The sequence below is a fragment of the Mirounga leonina genome, unplaced genomic scaffold (genome assembly GCF_011800145.1).
Source record: "Mirounga leonina isolate KUSES-001 unplaced genomic scaffold, KU_Mleo_1.0 Mir_153, whole genome shotgun sequence".
Lineage (NCBI taxonomy): Eukaryota > Metazoa > Chordata > Mammalia > Carnivora > Phocidae > Mirounga > Mirounga leonina.
In genome coordinates this window covers 12972893-12991439 of record NW_023270387.1, presented here as the reverse complement: position 1 = coordinate 12991439, position 18547 = coordinate 12972893, and the positions used below count along the sequence as shown (strand labels likewise).

The following is an 18547-nucleotide window of genomic DNA, read 5'->3' as shown; positions in this document are numbered from 1 at the left end:
TGACAGAGAGAGACACAGCGAGAGAGGGAACACAAGCAGGGGGAGTGGGAGAGGGAGAAGCAGGCTTCCCGTGGAGCAGGGAGCCTGATGCGGGGCTCGATCCCAGGACCCTGGGATCATGACCTGAGCGGAAGGCAGACGCTTCACGACTGAGCCACCCAGACGCTCCCCATTTTCTCTTTCAAAGTGCTCAGGGCACTTGAGTGCCTGGACCCCTCTGGGTGGTCTCAGTAGAGGCTATCTCCGTAGGGGCCCTCTCAGTGGCCAGCCTAAACCGCCTGGCCCTCCGTATTCTCTCCCTCCCTCCCAAGCTGGCTCCCCTGGAATGAGGAGACTGCTCTGGGCCTGGCCCAAGACTGGCTCTAAGGAGTAAGCAGCCGCCGCAGTGGGTGGGGAGGGGTGGGGGGAGGAGGCTTGACTAGCGGGGGCCAAAAATGGTCCTCTGTGGTTGGGCAGACTCTCCGAGCTTACTCGTGTCTGGGTGAGGCTTAGCACCCGAGGCTCTGTGACCCAAGCCCCTGCCAGTAGGCTGAACTGGGAGCCCCGATTCGGCCCTGCCCGCCGGAGGACCTGGAAATGCCAGCATCTGAGCCCAAAGAGACCCAGAGGCCCAGCTGGGGGCAGAGTCTCCTACTTCCATCAGCAGCTCGAACACTCTGAGCCTGGGCGCGCATTCTCCCCTGCTCCCAGCACAAATCCATTCACAGCCTGATACCAAAGATGCCCGCTGACGTCGGGAGAGAAATGCATTCATCGATGGCACCCCCGGACCACACGCCAGGACGCAGCACGCCCCCCTCAAGGCTGTGGCTGCCCCATCGGCCGCACAGCTCTGCGCCAGTCTGCACGGGTCCCCTAGCGGCAGGCCCCAGCTTTGTGCCCGCAGACAGCGGAAGTGGTGGCGCACTTAGGCGACTCTGTGCATGTCCGGTGGATGCTCTCGGACATGTGCGGATAGGTGCAGACACTCCTGCTGCGTGTCCCCCCGGGCGGGCGAGACGGAGCCTGTCACATGCTGGTGGCACTGGCTGCTCGGACTCCAATTGCAGCTGCGGTGTCCTCGGTGACTCATTGCTCTTTTCATCTCCGGCCCCAAGGGAAGGGGTGGGGGCACCGAGCACTGACCTTTGTGCCCACCCCGGGCCGGGCTGTGCCTGACGTGGGAGCAGGAGCACGAGCGATAGGCCAGTGTTGCAGGGAGGGAAGGCTTTCAGGGGTGAAGCCTGGCTCGTGCTGGATGAGCACCTACTGTGCGCTGGGCATCGTTCCCAGCACGACACCGGTTGTCACTCCGAATCCTCGAAGCCCAGCGGGCAGGTGCTCGTCCCTGCCCAGCGGGGGCGGCTGAGGCTCGGAGAGATTAGGAGATCTGCCCTGTCCCCACGGGGACGGTGAGTGGGGAGCCCAGCCGCAAACCCAGGGAGCCCGACTCCAGAATCTGAGCCCCTCACAGCTGCTGGGAGGAGGGAAGAGCCGCTCCGGGGAGGGGGGGGCTCCCTGGCACTGGAAGCGACCGTGGGAGGTGCGGGCAGCAGAAGGCCTTCTAGCTGTCTTCGATCCCATGAGACATCAAGCCACTGCTGGAACATGAACCAGGGAGGCCTGATAAGTCAGGGTCAACACAACTGTGGTCTACGGGAGCCCAGCTTCGTGCCGGGCACTGCGCTCTCGCGGTGTGGGGGGGCCGACAGTGCCGTCGGTGGGATGCATCTGGTGGTCAGTGCAGGGGACGTGGTCCAGCAGAGCTACCCACGCTGACCAGGCTGCGTTGTCTTCTTGGTGGATGGCTTTCTGTAATTGGGTGTACGACCTCAGTTGTAGAGAACATTAGACGTCCTATAGAAGACCTCCTGCCCCCCACCCTCGTCCCCTAAGAGGCTCAGGTCCTGCGATTCAGCATAGGCTGGCTGCTCCTGCCCAGGGAGTGTGGCTGGGCTGGGGGTGGGAATCAGGCCTCAGGCCAGCCGTTCTCCCTGCACGGGGCCCCCTGGGGTGAGCATTCTACTGGGCCTCCTGCCATGGTCCAAACCAGGAAAACAATACTATTATTAATAACAACAACTATCTGTAGTGCTAGCTCTGCGTCAGGCATTATACTACTCACACCATGAGCAGCCCCATGTTTCAAAGGAGAAACTGAGGCTCAGAGCTAGGCCAAGCTGAATCACGAGGCCCGTGACCCAGCTAGGCCGTGGGGGGACAGGAAGCACACTTACAATGAACCCGTTCAATACAGGGCCCTTGCCCACTCCACCAAACTGCCCAAAGGCTTGCAAGAGCCCCCTCCTCCTGGGCACACCTGGACCAGAGCTTGCTGTCCGCAGCTGTGGCCCTGGGTGTCCCAGCCCAGTGTCTTGTGCCCTGAGATGGATGGAGTCAGAGTGGGGGATGTCGTGGGGCAGGGCTCTCTTCCCTGACGCAGACAGAGGAGGTGTGAACTTTGCCCCCCAGACCTGGCTCAGACCCAGAATTGCCAGCAGGGCCTCTGGGGCATCAGTCCCTGGCTCAGGGGTTCCCAAGGCCTCCCTTCTCCCACAGCTCATGGCTCCCCACCCTCCCTTCCATACTGGGTGGGGCACAAATACAGAACAGTGTCTTCTGAATGCTGCCCGAGCCCTGGTCAGCTGTCAGCTGCCACGTTGTCTTGGGTCACAAAAGTCCAAGAGGCCTCCTGGGCATGTGTCACCTTCCAGCGTGGAGTCACACTGGGGAGGGAGAGGGGGGAGGGCAGCCTGGTGGGGGTTTAAATGTCTGGCTGGCTCTGAGGTTCAGTCAGTTCGGACAACAGCACTGGTGAGCTGCCTGAGAGCCTCTCTTCTGGCCCCCTTGACTCCAGGAAGGATCCAGTGCAGCACGAGGCTCTTCCAGCCCAGCGAGAAGCCCAGGATGTTCCTGAAGGCTGTGGTCTTGACCCTGTCCCTGGTGGCTGTCACTGGTGAGTCGGAGTTGCCTTTGGATGGGGCTCTCGGGCAGGAGCCATCTGCTGGGCAGGGTGGAGAGTCTGGAGCCCAGGCAAGAGGACAGTTCCAAGTGCCTGTCATCCCCCAGCTGGACGCAGAAGGCTGCCCACCTGCCATGCGGTTCAGAGGAGGGCTGGCCTCTTCCCAACGTTCTGCCCACTGGCATGGGCGCTATCCCAGTTTTACATGCCCCTGTGGCTTTACAACGAGGGAAGCACAGAGGGGGAGATCAGCAGTTGGGCTCCCCCACCATCAGCCAGTCTGCAGCTCAGGGCTGGTGCAGAGGGGCAAGGAAGGAGATAGGTCCTCATGAATCACTCTCTGTTTCCTGCCTAGGTGCCCAGGCTGAGGTCAGTGCCAACCAGGTGGCCACGGTGGTGTGGGACTACTTTAGTCAGCTGAGCAACAATGCCAAGGAAGCCGTGGAACATCTCCAGAAGTCTGAGCTCACCCAGCAGCTCAAGTAAGAGGGGCACGACTTGTGGGGCGGAGCTTCTTAAAGGCCGTGCAATGTGTTGGCAAGGGCTGAGCTCAGAGGCCGGGGACCTGAGCTTAGGATACCCACTGCCCTGACACTAACTTTCCCAGTGACCCTGAGGTCTCCAGATCTGGGATCCACATATCTAAACAGGGGGCTGGACTGATAATCCCTAAGGAATCTTCCTGCTTGAACTTTCTAGAGTGTGACAGATGGCCACATCCTAGCATTGAGAGTCATGGGAGAAAGGGAGGGAGGGAAATGTCATGGGAACTGGGTCCTAACACATTCCAGAAGGAGGGGCCCCTGTGAAGTCATGGGAAAGGAAGTGGGGATATTTGGGAAGCCTCTGAGGGTGGGCATGTGCAAGGAAACTAGTATTTCAAATCCCTAAAAGACTGGAAGAGGTCCAGAGCATAACATTCTATTAATGAATGTGATCTGGGTCCCAGCACACCTGAGCTGGGAAGGACTTCAAAGTCTGCCCTTTTTACTGTACAGGCAGGGGGAGGGGGATGGGGGTGGGAAGCAAACCATTAGAGGTGGGTCCTGCGACTCAAGGTCAGGGGGAGAGTCAGAGATACAAGGTAATAACTTAGTCTATTACATCCACTCTCTCAAACCATGATCTACCTGTGAACTCAGTACCCTGAACACTCACTCACCTGTCTCAGGCAGGTGTGTGTGCGATGAGGGGTGTATAAGGAGACGAGGTCCGGGCACGTAATGCCAAGTGTAACGGTGGCCCCCTTGTGTCCTTCCCCTGCAGTGCCCTCTTCCAGGACAAGATTGGGCAAGTGAACACCTACACCGATAACCTGCAGAAGAAGCTGGTGCCCTTTGCCATGGAGCTGCACGAACGCCTGCGCAAAGACTCTGAGAAGCTGAAGGAGGAGATTCGGAAGGAGCTGGAGGAGCTGCGGGCCGGGCTGCTGCCCCACGCCGAGGAGGTGAGCCGGAAGATCGGGGACAACATGCACGAGCTGCAGCAGCGCCTCGGGCCCTACGCAGAGGAGCTGCGCACCCAGGTCAACACTCACGCCGAGCATCTGCGGAACCAGCTGACGGCCCATGCGCAGCGCATGGAGACCACGCTGCGCCAGAACGTGGGCAACCTGCAGGCCTCCCTGACACCCTACGCCGATGAGTTGAAGGCCAAGATCGACCAGAACGTTGAAGAGCTCAAGGGGCACCTCACGCCCTATGCCGATGAGCTCAAGGTCAAGATCGACCAGAACGTGGAGGACCTGCGCCGCAGCCTGGCTCCCTATGCACAGGACGTCCAGGAGAAGCTCAACCACCAGCTCGAGGGGCTGGCCTTCCAGATGAAGAAGAACGCCGAGGAGCTGAAGGCCAAGATCTCGGCCAACGCCGATGAGCTGCGGCAGAAGCTGGTGCCCATGGCCGAGGTCGTGCGTGGCAAGCTGAGGGACAACACCGAGGAGCTGCAGAAGTCGCTGGCCGAGCTGAGCAGCCACCTGGACCGGCAGGTGGAGGAGTTCCGGCGCAACATGGGGCCCTACGGCGAGACCTTCAACAAAGCTCTGCTGCAGCAGGTGGAGGAACTGAGGCAGAAGCTGGGCCCCTATGCAGGGGATGTGGAAGACCACCTGAGCTTCCTGGAGAAGGATCTGAGGGACAAGGTCAACTCTTTTTTCAGCACCCTCGAGGAGAAAGAGAACCAGGACATGCTTGTGGCCGTCCCCGAACTGCAGCTGACCCCAGCCCCTTTAGAGAGCTGAGCTGTCCCTGGTGCTCACGCCCTCCCATGGACACCTGCCCTGCCCGGCCACCTGTCTGTCTGTCTGTCCCAAGGCAGTTCTGGTACACGCTTGAGGACACATGTCCAGTGGAAAATGACACTACCTCTCACTACTTAATAAAGCTGCTAAGAAACTAGTCCAGTCTGGTTGCAATGTGACTTCTCACTGTTGGTACGCCTGAGGTGGGACAAAACCACTGGCAAAGCTTAGCAGGGGCCTGCAGGGGAGGCTTGGAGGGACACCAGGGCTGGGGAGACGGGATTGCCAGAGGGGCGAGGGCAGAGTATGCTGAGAGGGGTGGGGGGGTGCTCGAAGAGGAGGTGGAAAAAGATGTCACACGTTACCCAAGGACGAAATACGCAGCCCGCTTCTGTTCACTTAGCCAACAGCTGTTTATCGAGTGCCCTCAGTGGGGACGCCGCTATTCTAGGTGCCAGGACAGTGAGCAAAAGAGCTTCTGTGGAGCATGGGTCTGACTGTGCTTCACTCTGAGGGGGCCACGGAGGTAAGCTTGACAGGGTCCCTGGCTGTGAAGAGCTCACGGCGCAGTGCGGGAGACTGCCCCTCCTTCCATAAGCTCTTCTGGGCCTTTAAATTGACTTATTTATGTGAATGTTGCTTTATTCCACGCCATCCCACTCCCATTAGAGGACTGAGTCATGCTTATTTCAGAAATGTCTTGACTGCTCGACCCACGGTCTCCAGAGTTCAGGAAAGCAGCCTAGAGACAGGGACCCTCAGAGCCTCAGAGCCCCCCTCAAGGAGGGAGTCCCAGAGAAGGGCCCGTTCAAGCTTTGTCTCAAATGACGACATCCTGGCTGTTACCTCTGACTCCAAGTCTGCAAGTCCAGCTGAGCATCCCTTTCCTTCCCAGAGTGGGGCGCCGCCTTTTTAGGGTTTTCCTCAAAGACACCCAGAACATGCCTGGGAGTAGGTTCTGGGGCCTCCATCCCTCTATCCCTCCATGACTCCATCACAAGGTGCCCCCAGGATGGGGGCCCATAGGCCTGGCCCACTCTGGTCCTGGAGTCAACCTGAGCACCTGCCTGTGGGGAAGGATTATGCTTCGAAATTAGGTGAACCTAAATTCAGATCCTGGCTTTTCTGCTCACTCCTGGGTGATTTGGGGCAGATCATTTGACCTCTTTTGGAAAATGGGGATGAGTTTTGTGGTGCCTGGTGGAACAGTGCATGCCAAACACTCAGCACAACATCGAGCAGAGTCCAGGAGCAACAACTGTTCACACGTGGCTGGGGTTGCTGCCGGCACAGAAGCCCAAGAAAAGTGATTTCCTCTCCCTGCTCACTCCTCCTCCCCTCTGTGCCAGGTCACACACGCCACAACATGAGGCCACCGGAGCTGGTCGAAGGCAGACCCCGGTGTCCCCCCGGCCCCAGCTGCTCTCGTTCTCACGCCCTGGGTCAGTAAGGCTACTGCCGCCCCCCATGCACCCGGCCCCCCCCACCCGGCGCAGCCGGGCCCCCCCCGCCCCCCCATCTCCCGGCACAGCCGGCCCCCTTGCAGGGCAGGAACCTACCTGTGAAGACGCCTTGACAACCCACCAGGCACTTGGAGGTTTACTGGCTGGCTTTGGGGAAGGACCAACTAAACAAGGCACTAAAGGAAGTGGGGGCAGAGGGTGGACAGATTTCTGAGCAGATCTGGAAACTTCAGAGATAGTCCCAGACCTCACCTGAGGGCCACTGGTTGAGAGTTGCCTCTGGGACCCCTGGAGGCCTTAGCGTCTCCTGGAGCGTGGTCCATAGTATGAGTCCTAGATAGTTACCCCCACCCCCGGGCCTGCCTGCAGGTCTCGGAGGGTCCTGTCAGGGCCCTGGTCCACACTGGGTGAGGAGTGAGGAATGACGAATGCCTTCTCTCTCCTGCACCAAGACTTCTCACCTGGTCTCCAGGCTCCTGGGTCCCTGACCTGGCCGAGATCTGCCAGTGATGCCATGGCTTTTGGCTGCCCAGACTCTGAATCCCCCTTGCTTTGTTTGAGGAATTTCTCACCTCCCAGTCTTGGCGGGCCCTAGAGTCTGCCTTCCATGAGAGATGCTGAGCCTCTTGCCACCCAGCTCCCCCTTCCTCTGGGGGGGTGGCATGGGGCTACGCTCAGCAATCAGATGTCAAAACCCCAGACTCAGAATAAGGCCAGAATGCAGAAAAAAGGAGGGTGGAGAATCCTTTCTGGAACAAGCAGGGCAGTAGTCACCCCTTTGCAGCTGGGCCGGAGCCTCAGTCTGGGGCCGGTGGGGGCGGTCGCTGCCAGGCGTGCCGGGCTGGCCCAGCTCAGTGGTGGCAGCAGGCTTGTCCCCAGGGGTCTCATTTTGGGGAGTCCTCTTGGCCATGTTTCTCCCTTAGCTTTCCTCATTCTTATTAAGTTTCCAATACTCTAGTTTTCCTCAAAGTTTCCAGAAATATCAATTAAACTCATTTTCTGCTCATATTCTCCCACAGTAGGTTTCTGTGACAAGCAATCCAGAACCTTGATCGACGTGTTCCTTTTCTCTTGCAGTGTTTTCTCCCGCTTTGGTCCTTGGAAGCTGTGCTCCCATCCCTGGCCTGTTCCCGTCGGTCCCGTGGGTTTCTCTGAGACATAACTTATCAGTCCTTGTTAGGGCTGGTTCCATCTTTGAAGGAAAGCTATCTTGCTCTTTTGTTCTAAGCTGGTGTGTGGGGCTGTGTCTCCATCAACCCAAGGGACGTCTCTAGCATCTAAGACAGTTGGACAGCCGTGCCCAGCTGGGCAGCCAGCCCCAGCCACCCTTTCCATAGGTGCTCTGACAACCGGGCTCAGGTCTCTCGTGAGCTCCTGAGTTCAAGAAGCTCTGATTTGGTTTGGGGAATCTGTTTATGAGAAGAAGTGCAAGCTCTTTTAAGCAAACAAAAGCAAGGCCCTGAATATTATGCATTATACCACCCCGTTAAGAAACACATATGTGTATTTGTCTTGTTTGTTTGTTTGTTTGTTTTAAAGATTTTATTTATTTATTTGAGAGAGAGAGAATGAGAGACAGAGAGCACGAGAGGGAAGAGGGTCAGAGGGAGAAGCAGACCCCCTGCTGAGCAGGGAGCCCGATGTGGGACTCGATCCTGGGACTCCAGGATCATGACCTGAGCAGAAAGCAGTCGCTTAACCAACTGAGCCACCCAGGCGCCCTCATATGTGTATTTGTATGTGAATGTGTAAGGAGGTAAAAAGTCTCTTAGGTCAACAGCTAGACCTGGAATTCTCGTCAGAGAGAGAATCGTATTTGGTGGTCCATGCTGCCTGCTAAAGAGGAAACACTGGGGAATTGGCTAGAAGGAAACAGATGGCTTCAGCTGTCCCATGCATTCCCTGTGCAGGTGTTTGAGGTGGTCACAAACAGCAGGAAAGGAGGGGAGGCCACAGAAGGGAAAATAGGGAATAAAGGCTAAAATTCCCCCCCTCCCCCCACAAAAAAAGGTGGCCAATGAAGACTGTCCAGGGACAGAAGGTCAGAACAGAGGCATGGCAATAAAGTGATGCTCTGTGCTCGCTAGTGCTAGGTGTTTTTAAAAAACACATCGACTCATATAATCCTCACAACAAACTGTGACATCAAAGATGCAGACGGGGAAAAGGCAGTTCAGAACAGTGCAGGTACGTCTAGCAAGTGGTGCAATTGAGATTCGAACCTGGGCCATCCGGCTACAGAGCTATACCTTTAATTCCCAGGCTGTGGTTCCTCTAAGGGGAGCCCAGCATAGTGAGAGAAGTGTAAGCCCTGCCGAGAACCTCCGTAGCGCAGCGGGTCCCACCACGCAGCGGGCAGGTGGGTCGTGCCGGCTCACGTTCGAATCCCCATAACCGGTCTACGGGGAAGAAAAAATCTGAAAGCTTAGGTGGTAAATTCATCAGGGCTCATCTCAGAAAGGTGAGGTTTTGCTTTCCACTTTATATATTTTATATAGTATTTGGGATTTTAAGATACTATTCAGGATTACTTGTGGGGTTTTTGTTTGTTTGTTTGTTTGTTTGTTTGTTAATTTATTTGACAGAGAGAGAGAGACAGCCAGAGAAGGAACACAAGCAGGGGGAGTGGGAGAGGGAGAAGCAGGCTTTCTGCGGAGCAGGGAGCCCGACGCGGGGCTCCATCCCAGGACCCTGGGATCATGACCTGAGCCGAAGGCAGACGCTTAATCGACTGAGCCACCCAGGTGCCCCTGCATAAACTGTTTGTTTGGTTTTTTTAAAGGGGGAAATGTACAACTGTGAAACTTTTTCTTTCTTTCTTTTTTTTTTTAAAAGATTTTATTTATTTATTTGACAGAAACACAGCGAGAGAGGGAACACAAGCAGGGGGAGTGGGAGAGGGAGAGGCAGGCTTCCCGCTGAGCAGGGAGCCCGATGTGGGACTTGATCCCAGGACCCCGGGATCATGACCTGAGCCGAAGGCAGACGCTTAGCCGACTGAGCCACCCGGGCGCCCCTACTTGTGGTTTTATATATATGTGTGTATATATATATAACAAAGTTTGCCATTTTAACCATTTTTAAGTATACAATTCAGGGATGTTAATCACATTCACAATGTTGTATAATCAGCACTGCTATCTCCCAGATTTCTTTATCGTCCCAAACAGGAACTCTGTATCCACTAGGCGATTCCCCAATATCTATCCTTCTGTGTCTGGCTTCTTTCACTTAACATGTTTTCAAGGTTCATCCGTGTTGTAGCATGTACCAGAATATCTTTCCTTTTTAAAGGCTGTATAATATTCCACTGTATGTTTAGACCACATTCTGTATATCCGCTCATCCACTCATGGACTCTTGGATTGTTTCTACCCTTTGGCTGTTGTGAATAATGCTGTTATGTGTAGAAATATCTCAAGTCCCTGTTTTCAGTTCTTCTGTGTGTATATCCAGAATTGAAATCGCCGGATCACATGGTAATTCAGAACTACTCCAGGACCCAGGCTTTACCATGTAGCAAGCCCGAAGCACCTAAACCCAGAAGAACCAAGGTCTAGAGGCCCCTGTGAGTGTGGGGCAGGGGGTGCTTCCTGGTCCTTGGTGCAGCTCACATCAATATCTCCCCGAGCAGGACTCCGAGAGCCCAGCCCAATCTCAGGCCTGAAGCTCCCCCAGGTACCTCTGGCTCCTCAGGTGACCTGGATGTCTCTACGGGCATGGGTCAGTGCCCCCAAAGGGGTGGCAGCCAGCACTGACGTGGGCCAGGCTGAGATCCTAGCCACACACCCACACCCATCCCCGAAGCTCAAAGGTCAGAAGTCATCGACAACATCAAAGGGGTCACTACCCCCAAGGTGTCTGGTGTATGGAACGGCCCCGATTAGGGAGAAGAAAGCCCAGCAAGGCCAACGAAGGGTCTGGGGGTCTGTTCTCCTCCCGTACCCACAGGGCCTGCTGCTGTGGAAGGATTGTCCCAGCTCGGCTGAAAGCAGCTCCTGCCTGGGAATGCTGTGTTCTCTTGGTGTCATCACAGGACGCCCTGTGCTCCCAGAATGGAGAGCACAGGCAGGGGAATGCTCTGGGGAGAGAAACAACAAGTGTGGGGTTATCTGGGGACTTCTGTGTCTGAGAGCACGGAGGACAGAACCACGGTTATCTGCTGTGTGACAAGTGGCTAATGATGGAGGGGCAGTCAGAGACGCCAGCATTGCCCACATCAGAGGGGTGAGGATTTGGGCAGCTGGTTCTGAGATGGGAAGTGAGGGATGTGAGCTGGGACCAATGCCCCAAATCACGGGCCATGAGGTTTGGAAGGAATCGCCTTGTCTCTCAGTCCAATTCCTTGATACCATCTCTAACACATGAACACGACTCTTCACTAACAGGTACCCCATTCTTTTTTCCATCACTATCCAGCATCCTGCCTGGCTCCAAGATTGATCCTCCTCTCTGGCTCATGCCCTGCACGGTCTCTCTCATAGCAAGAGGGCTGACCCGTGTGATCAAGAGGCTACTGTGGAAGTCATGGTGTATGACCCCCAAGGCTGGGTCATCAAGGGCACTGTGGTTTCCACCTTGCTCTCGCCTGGATCATTGATGCTGAGGGATGATAGGGAGGAAGAGCCACCCCTCCTCAACAGCCAGCACCCACTTGCCGGCCACATGAGTGAGCCACATTGGAAACAGATGCTTGGCCAGGCCTTCAGATGACTATAGCCCCAGCCAACATCCCGCCTGCAACCTCGTGATAGACCCTGAAGCAGAACCACACAGCCTCTTGCCACACCCCCAGAGGAACTGTGAGGGATGCTATGATGTTAAGTTTTGGGGTGATTTGTTACGCAGAATAGCTAACTGATACACATGCCTCGCACAGTGCCTGGAACCCGGTCAGCTGTTGAGTGAATGGGTCCTGCTCAGTATCTGAACACCTCCACTGACAGCCAACTTACCATCTTCCCAGACAATTGATTTTATCTTTGAACAACTCTGTTACAGATTATCAAAATTACACTAGTTCTTTCTCAGTATGGCTTTGGTAGTATTTTTATTCCTCTTGTGAACCACAGAATAATTATAATCCCTTTACATATACATTCTGCCCACAGGCAATCTACCCGGACACCCCTTTCATGGAGCCCCAAATCTTGTGGACAAAATTGAGCCAGAGATGTGCCATACTTCACAGTGGCCTTGGGATGAACCATCTCGGTTGGTTTCTGAGAGGGCGGAGGTTTTGCCGATCTTGCTTATTCTCATATGATCAGTGCTTAGCACAACGGCTAGAACTTAGTAGGTGCACAATAAATATTTGTTGAATAAACTAACGCATTCAATGAATCTTCGTCTCATGTTCAGTTGCACAGGACAGGTATATTCACCTTTACCAGGTAATGCTGAGTTGTTTTATAAGCTGATCACACCCTTTTTCTTTATCTCTTCCAATAATAGGAAACTTCTGGACAAGCCTTCCAATTTTCTTATCTTTTCTCTCATGTCTTCCTGCTCTGTATGCTCTATTTTCTGGGAAACTTCTTCACCCTCTATTCAGTTTTTTTGTTTCTGCAATCACATGTTTATTTATTCATTTATTTTTTAAAAGATTTTATTTATTTATTTGTCAGAGAGAGAGAGAGAGGGAGAGTGAGTGAGCACAAGCAAGGGGAGTGTCAAGCAGAGGGAGAAGCAGGATCCCCGCTGAGCAAGGAGCCCAATGTGGAACTCGATCCCAAGACCCCGGGATCATGACCTGAGCCGAAGGCAGATGCTTAACCGACTGAGCCACCGAGGCATCCCCGCAATCACATGTTGAATTTGTAAGAGCTTTTAAAACATTCTGTGAAGTTCTATCATATCCTGTTCTAGTTTGATCAGTGTAATATATTTAACTCTCTGATGATATTCATGGTATTTTTAAGTGTTCTTTCTGTATAGCTATTGCTTTCTTCAAGTTCTTCTTTAAATGTTTGGTTTGTTTTGGGTCTCTATCTTTCACATTAGGACCTGTCCTCAAATGACTGGTAATCTTTGCTTGTCTGCTTAAATTTAAGAGTGGGGATTTTAAAGCTGATGTGAAGCTCCAAGTACATGAGTGGTACTTGTTGATTGTGAGCATCACTCTAGGGTGATACAGTGGGATGTTTAGTTGGGGAACCCCTAACATAAGGATTTAGGTATTTCCTTTTGAGTTGGTCCTGTGTCCTTCAGAAGTTTCTCCCATTCTTCTGCCTGGAGGGTAAAGGCCTTGGAGATCAGTGTTCTTGGGGCTAAGTGGAAGGAGCAGGATGGGGCTCAGCATTCAGAGGGCATCCTCTGGTTTAATCCCTCTATTTCTAGTATGGCAACCCTGTTCTCAACTCTGCCTGCCATTCTTTCCCTTTTCAGAAAATAAACCTCCAGTCTTCTGCCAAGGTGAGCTAAGGGAGCTAAAGTTTCGCCTGCTTTTTAAAATAATTTCAACTAGGAGCACCTGGGTGGTTCAGTCGTTCAGCCGCTGCCTTCGGCTCAGGTCATGATCCCAGGGGCCTGGGATCGAGCCCTGCATCGGGCTCTCTGCTCAGTGAGCATTCTGCTTCTCCCTCTCCCTCTGCCTGCCGCTCCCCCTGCTTGTGCTCTCTCTCTCTCTGTCAAATAAATAAAATAAAATCTTAAAAAAAATAATTTCAACTAATCTTTCATATTTGATAACATCTTCCTCATTCACCTTTACTTTTAGTGGTAACTGGTGCCTTGAGTTCAGGGCTGTTATGTATGGCCGTGCAAGCTGTGCACTGCCCAATTCCGAGGGCACCTTTCTCACTCTGTAGACATTATGGAACTGTATATTTATTATGACAAATTTCTGGCAGATAGCAATAGTGTATCTCGAGAATGGGGAGGTTAGTTCTAATTCACACACAGGTGCAACATGGGCTAGCTGCAGATTTACTACAATTCCTTAAGCCTTTCGTGAATTCAGTGCAAGAAATCAGGTTGGAGCTCATCTTTCCCCACTGCCAACTTAAGATCAGCTCTCTTAGTCCTGCTAGTTGCAACTGGTCTGCCTGTTTTCTAGCTTTACAATTTTGCTGGCATCTTTTCTTCTGTTCTTGCTCCTACGGGTCCCCATCTTTTCTTAAACAAAACAAAGCAAAAAACTCTTTACTGTAGTTTGAGGGAGGTTTCAGAAAAAAATGAAATCAGATATATGCATTCAGTTTGCCATGTTTATCTGGAAGTCCACAAAAGTAGCACAGATGGAAGATGGAAGATCACTGAGGGTTTTGTGGTGCATTCATTCCTCTAGAGTCTAAGCCACTTGTTCCGACCTACCTGGGAGGTCTTCTGTGTTACTGCGAACGGTTTGTGAATATGAATGTACCTGTCCAGAAAATATTCTTCTATTTAAAAATGTATGTTAAGGAAATAACCATGGAATGCATGTATTTAGCTATCAAGATGTTCATTGCAGTGCTGCTTTAAAAATTAAAAACAAAACAATGAGATTGTTAATTTATGGTACGTCCATACTCATCGCCACTGAAAATCAGATCGTGAATGAACATTTATCAACATAGATGTAGACGTATGATCTACTCTTGAAATGATAAATCAGGTCACTAAACAGCACGATCCTATAAAAATAAATTGTCCAAAATGTATGCAAATATATGCCTAGATAAAAAAAATATGGAAGAAGGAGCTCTTGGATGGCTCAGTCGGTTAATCGTCTGCCTTCGGCTCAGGTCATGATCCCAGGGTCCTGGGATCAAGTCCCACATGGGGCTCCCTGCTCAGCAGGGAGCCTGCTTCTCCCTCTCCCTCTGCTGTTCCCCCTGCTTGTGCTCTCTCTATCTCAAATAAATAAATAAAATCTTAAAAAAAACCCTGTACTCTCTTTTAAAAAATATGGAAGAATATACAAGAGCTGATGGTGGAAATGTGGGTGATTATATATTTTTGCTTCTCTATATTTTATACTTTTCTACGTTATACTCTTAAATATTAACAAAATAAAAAGCTACTGATGTAAGTTAATATTTTAATAGACAGGACTTCCTACTCAAACATGTCAGGCATTCTTGATCACAGCCATAGATCTGGTCAGACCACCAGAAGCTTAGATATTTGGGCTACCTCACCTTGATCTGATGCAAAATTGCCATTGGTCGGGGACTTTTGGATACAGCTCTAAGGGCCCTGTATATAAAGTCCCATAGAGATATTTAATTAGCTACTCAGTGTTTGGAAAAGCTTTATTTTCCCTCTGAGTCTGGTGTGCTTCCTTCTTCTGATGATGACAATTATGTCACTTACTGAATTTCCCTTTTCATAGGTTTCCACAAAACCCAAAACCAGTGTGAAAGTGAACGATTACAACTTTGTCATCTGTTATGGCCTCTGTGGTTGTGTCTTTTAGGTCTTGTACTTTGTCAGGTTCTCAGATTTTCTGCTATTATTTTTATTTTCACTGGTTCTAAGGGTCTCCTCCTTCCATCATCATGATCATCATCTAAATTTTCACTGCCAGTAGCCTCAAATCTTTGGCGATGAAAAAGGATATATGTAAACAAAACCCAAACAAATAAATAACCAAAACTCTTATCTCTGTTGGCATGCCATCACTGTGCTGACTCAGAGTGTGCCCAGGACATTCTGTGGCGTTAGAGTCCACATCACTGGCCCCACCTGGCTCTTGCGCCATCAGCAGATGTTTCTGACACAAACATCTCGCTGTGGGGCATCTCTCAGTCGTGATGGGTCATGGACTGCAGAGGGTAAACAGGCCATCTTGACAAGGCTGAAGACCAAAGGACCCTGTTGCTCTGGCCGTAGCTAGAGCTGGTTCTATCTCTGCAGGGACAGGAGAGGAGGGGGACTGAGGGGGCCTGTTAAGTGTGAGATGGGACGAAGAGGGAGAGGTGGACTCCACTCCCCATGGCAACTTGAGAGCTATTCCTGGACTTGGCTGTCCTTCCCCTGGCTGGCTCTGAGCTACTGTTCCTGTGTCCATATCAACTTACACATGGACCCTGGCTTCCCTGCATTTCAACAGCCCTCTTTCTCCCAAATCATAAACCCCTTGGGGTGAGGGGGCAGGACCTGGCTTTCTTCTGAGCACGGTGGGTTCCTGGCTTCTCCCAGTAAGGAGGGTAGAGGCTCTGTTGTGGTTCCGGTCCCCAGAGCAGGGTTCTCTCATCCTGAGCATGGCTGATGTATTGGAGATACATGGTGTTGGAGATGGTGTATTGAGCATGGACTCCAGAGACAGACAGACCTGCGATTCGCGCAGGGCAAGACCCTGAGCAAGTTACCGAATCTTTCTGAGCCTCAGTTTCTCTGTAAGTAAAATGAGGATAACAGTATCTACCTCGGAGCATTACAGGTGATAAAGGTTAATACCGGGCACATGGCAGGTGCTCAATAGAGGGGTCATTGTGATCAAGTTTTTCAAATCCTACTGGGCCCGACTCTGAGGGCAGAGAGACTTGCAGGTATGCCCAGGCTACTTTTCCAGGCTTCTCTGCTGCTGAGAGCTGGCCAGACCGAATCCTTCACTGTTTTCTACCCCCCAACTACAATTGCATAGCTTCCTGCCTCCACGCCTTTACCCCTGGCATGCCTGCCGCTTCTTCACTTCCTCACCCTCTGGACCAAACCCCTATGTGTCTTCAGCCTCAACCAGGGCATGCCCTCCACTCCCTGGCCTTTGCTGGCGCCTGGTCTTTGCTCAGGACACCTGGTTCCCCTGTGGCCCTCCTTGATAGGGGCTGATGATCCTCAGGCCTGGTTGCTGTTTCCAGACCACTAAATCTTTGAGGCTGGTTCTGTCTGGCTCTGTTCCTAACTCACCCTGGTTGCTGATTTCCACATTCACTGAGCCTTGGCCACCTGGTTCCTAGTGGAGCATCTATCTCTTCTCCGGGGAGCTCACCTTCGTCCTGGAGACATCAAAATCCATGTGGAACACGTGACCGAACACCTCCCCTCTCAACGGATCGACCTCAATTTCTCTATCCTTTTCCTCCGACTCATTTCAGGTGACCAGACACGTGTGCGCTGGGGAACCTGGAGCAATTCTGCCTCTGGCACGTTTCTCTCAAACATTCCCCGGGGCCGTGCACCGTGCGCATGGGGCTCTGTTTTCTCGCTGCTTCCCTCGCCCCCTCTTGGGCTCCGGCCTCACCCTCCATCCTGCCCAGTGCCTCAAGTCTCCTGACATTCCCTGGGCCCCCGGACCCTCTTGTCTTTTTCGTTCCTCTGGTAAAACCTCATTCAGAATAAAGCAGACTTCTGCTTTTCTAGTTCACCTTGTGGAGCCCAGTTAGAGAAAATCCTGCTCTGATTTATGCTGCTGTGAATTCAAGGCCTCCGGCTTTCGGTGGGCCCGTGGCTAGAGTCCGGTCAGCCTTCTGGGAGTTCCCGCTCAATTCTCTCTCCCGTTCCCCAAAGCAGCTACCCCAGGGCCACTCAGGTTCCTTCCTTTCTTCACTTCTGCTCAGGGCTCCACAGCCCAGGTTTTCTTTTTTTAAGATTTTATTTATTTATTTGCCAGAGAGAGAGAGCGCGAGCACAAGCAGGGGGAGCGGCAGAGGGAGAGGGAGAAGCAGGCTCCCCGCCGAGCAGGGAGCCCGATGCGGGGCTCGATCCCAGGACCCTGGGATCATGACCTGAGCTGAAGGCAGGCGCTTAACCGACTGAGCCACCCAGGCGTCCCTCCATGGCCCAGCTTCTGCATCTGCCGGCCCAATGCCTCGCTTCTGTGGGGCTCACGGGAGCCTCTCACATACAAAACCCCAGAGGGCCTCTTGCTTCTTCTTTTTAAAATCTTCTAATGGACTGTTTCAAGCATACATAAAAGTACATAGGATAGTATGACTAATACCCAGGCACCCCTTACCAAGATTTGACAAATACTGATGCTTATGTCTTAGAATATTTTTTTTTTTAAGATTTTATTTATTTGCCAGAGAAAGAGAGAGAGCACAAGCAGGGGGAGCGGCAGAGGGAGAGGGAGAAGCAGGCTCCCCGCTGAGCAGAGAGCTCGATGCCGGGCTCATTCCCAGGACCCTGGGATCATGACCTGAACCGAAGGCAAGACGCTGAACCGACTGAGCCACCCAGGCACCCTGTCTTAGAATCTTTCCTCGAAGAAACAAAATGTGGTAGACAGAGCACAAGTCCTTGCTGTTCTCCCCCCAACCCCATCTATTTGCTTTCCCTCCCCAAGGCCATCATGAGCCCGAAGATGGTGAGTCTGCTTTCCACCCACGGGTTTATTCTATTATATGTATTTTTGGAGCCAAATTCATGAGCAGTGCTGTTTCACATGCTGTAAAAATTCATGTAAACAGTATAAAATTATTTGTATCCTCTTGCTATTTGCTTTCTTTCACTTTACATTACACTTTGGGGATATATCCATCTCTCTCTACAATGTGTTCACTGTCACCAGCGAATGTAGTACTTCATTCTGTGAATGTACCAGAATTTATTCATCCATCTATTGATGGACATTTAGGGTGTTTTCCGTTTTTTTTGTTTTTCCAATTTATTTTATTATTATTATTTTGCTATTACAAATAATACTTGGATTTCCCTTGAGGCCTAGTATGTACTAAATTATGGAAAGGATTCTGTATTTCCTGAGGTACAGGTTCTTATATAGATCGAGTTTGTGGCCTATTGTTCACATCTTTTATTTTTCTGTGATTCTATCCATTTTGAGAAAATGGTACTAAACTCTCTCCGCAAATGTGTCAAGTTCTCTTTGAGACTCAGCAGCTTTTCAGTTTATCTCTTTTGAGGCTATGATGTTAGATTTCATTTACCTGGTAAATGTTTTTCCCTGTTTTTTTTTCCTGGTAAATTTTTTCTTTCTGTTAATCCTTTTTGCCCCAAAGCTTATGTGCTCTGATATAT

At 51.9% G+C, this 18547-nt stretch overlaps 1 protein-coding gene across 1 annotated transcript; it reads left to right on the top strand.

Annotated features, from left to right (window-relative positions):
- The first annotated feature begins 2617 nt into the window (after window positions 1-2617).
- APOA4 (apolipoprotein A4) lies at window positions 2618-5342 on the top strand. Its single transcript, XM_035008724.1, has 3 exons — window positions 2618-2935; window positions 3297-3423; window positions 4208-5342. Exons 1-3 carry the CDS (start codon window positions 2887-2889, stop codon window positions 5178-5180), a joined length of 1149 nt encoding a protein of 382 aa, XP_034864615.1. The 5' UTR covers window positions 2618-2886; the 3' UTR covers window positions 5181-5342.
- Window positions 5343-18547: the final 13205 nt, after the last annotated feature.

What these genes read in the sequence shown, in the direction of transcription:
- APOA4 (XM_035008724.1), top strand. Translation starts at nt 2,887, where the DNA reads ATGTTCCTGAAGGCTGTGGTCTTGACCCTGTCCCTGGTGGCTGTCACT. An exon ending in GTCCCTGGTGGCTGTCACTG is followed by an intron (nt 2,936 to 3,296) that starts GTGAGTCGGAGT and finishes TTTCCTGCCTAG; the next exon opens with GTGCCCAGGCTGAGGTCAGT. An exon ending in GAGCTCACCCAGCAGCTCAA is followed by an intron (nt 3,424 to 4,207) that starts GTAAGAGGGGCA and finishes CTTCCCCTGCAG; the next exon opens with TGCCCTCTTCCAGGACAAGA.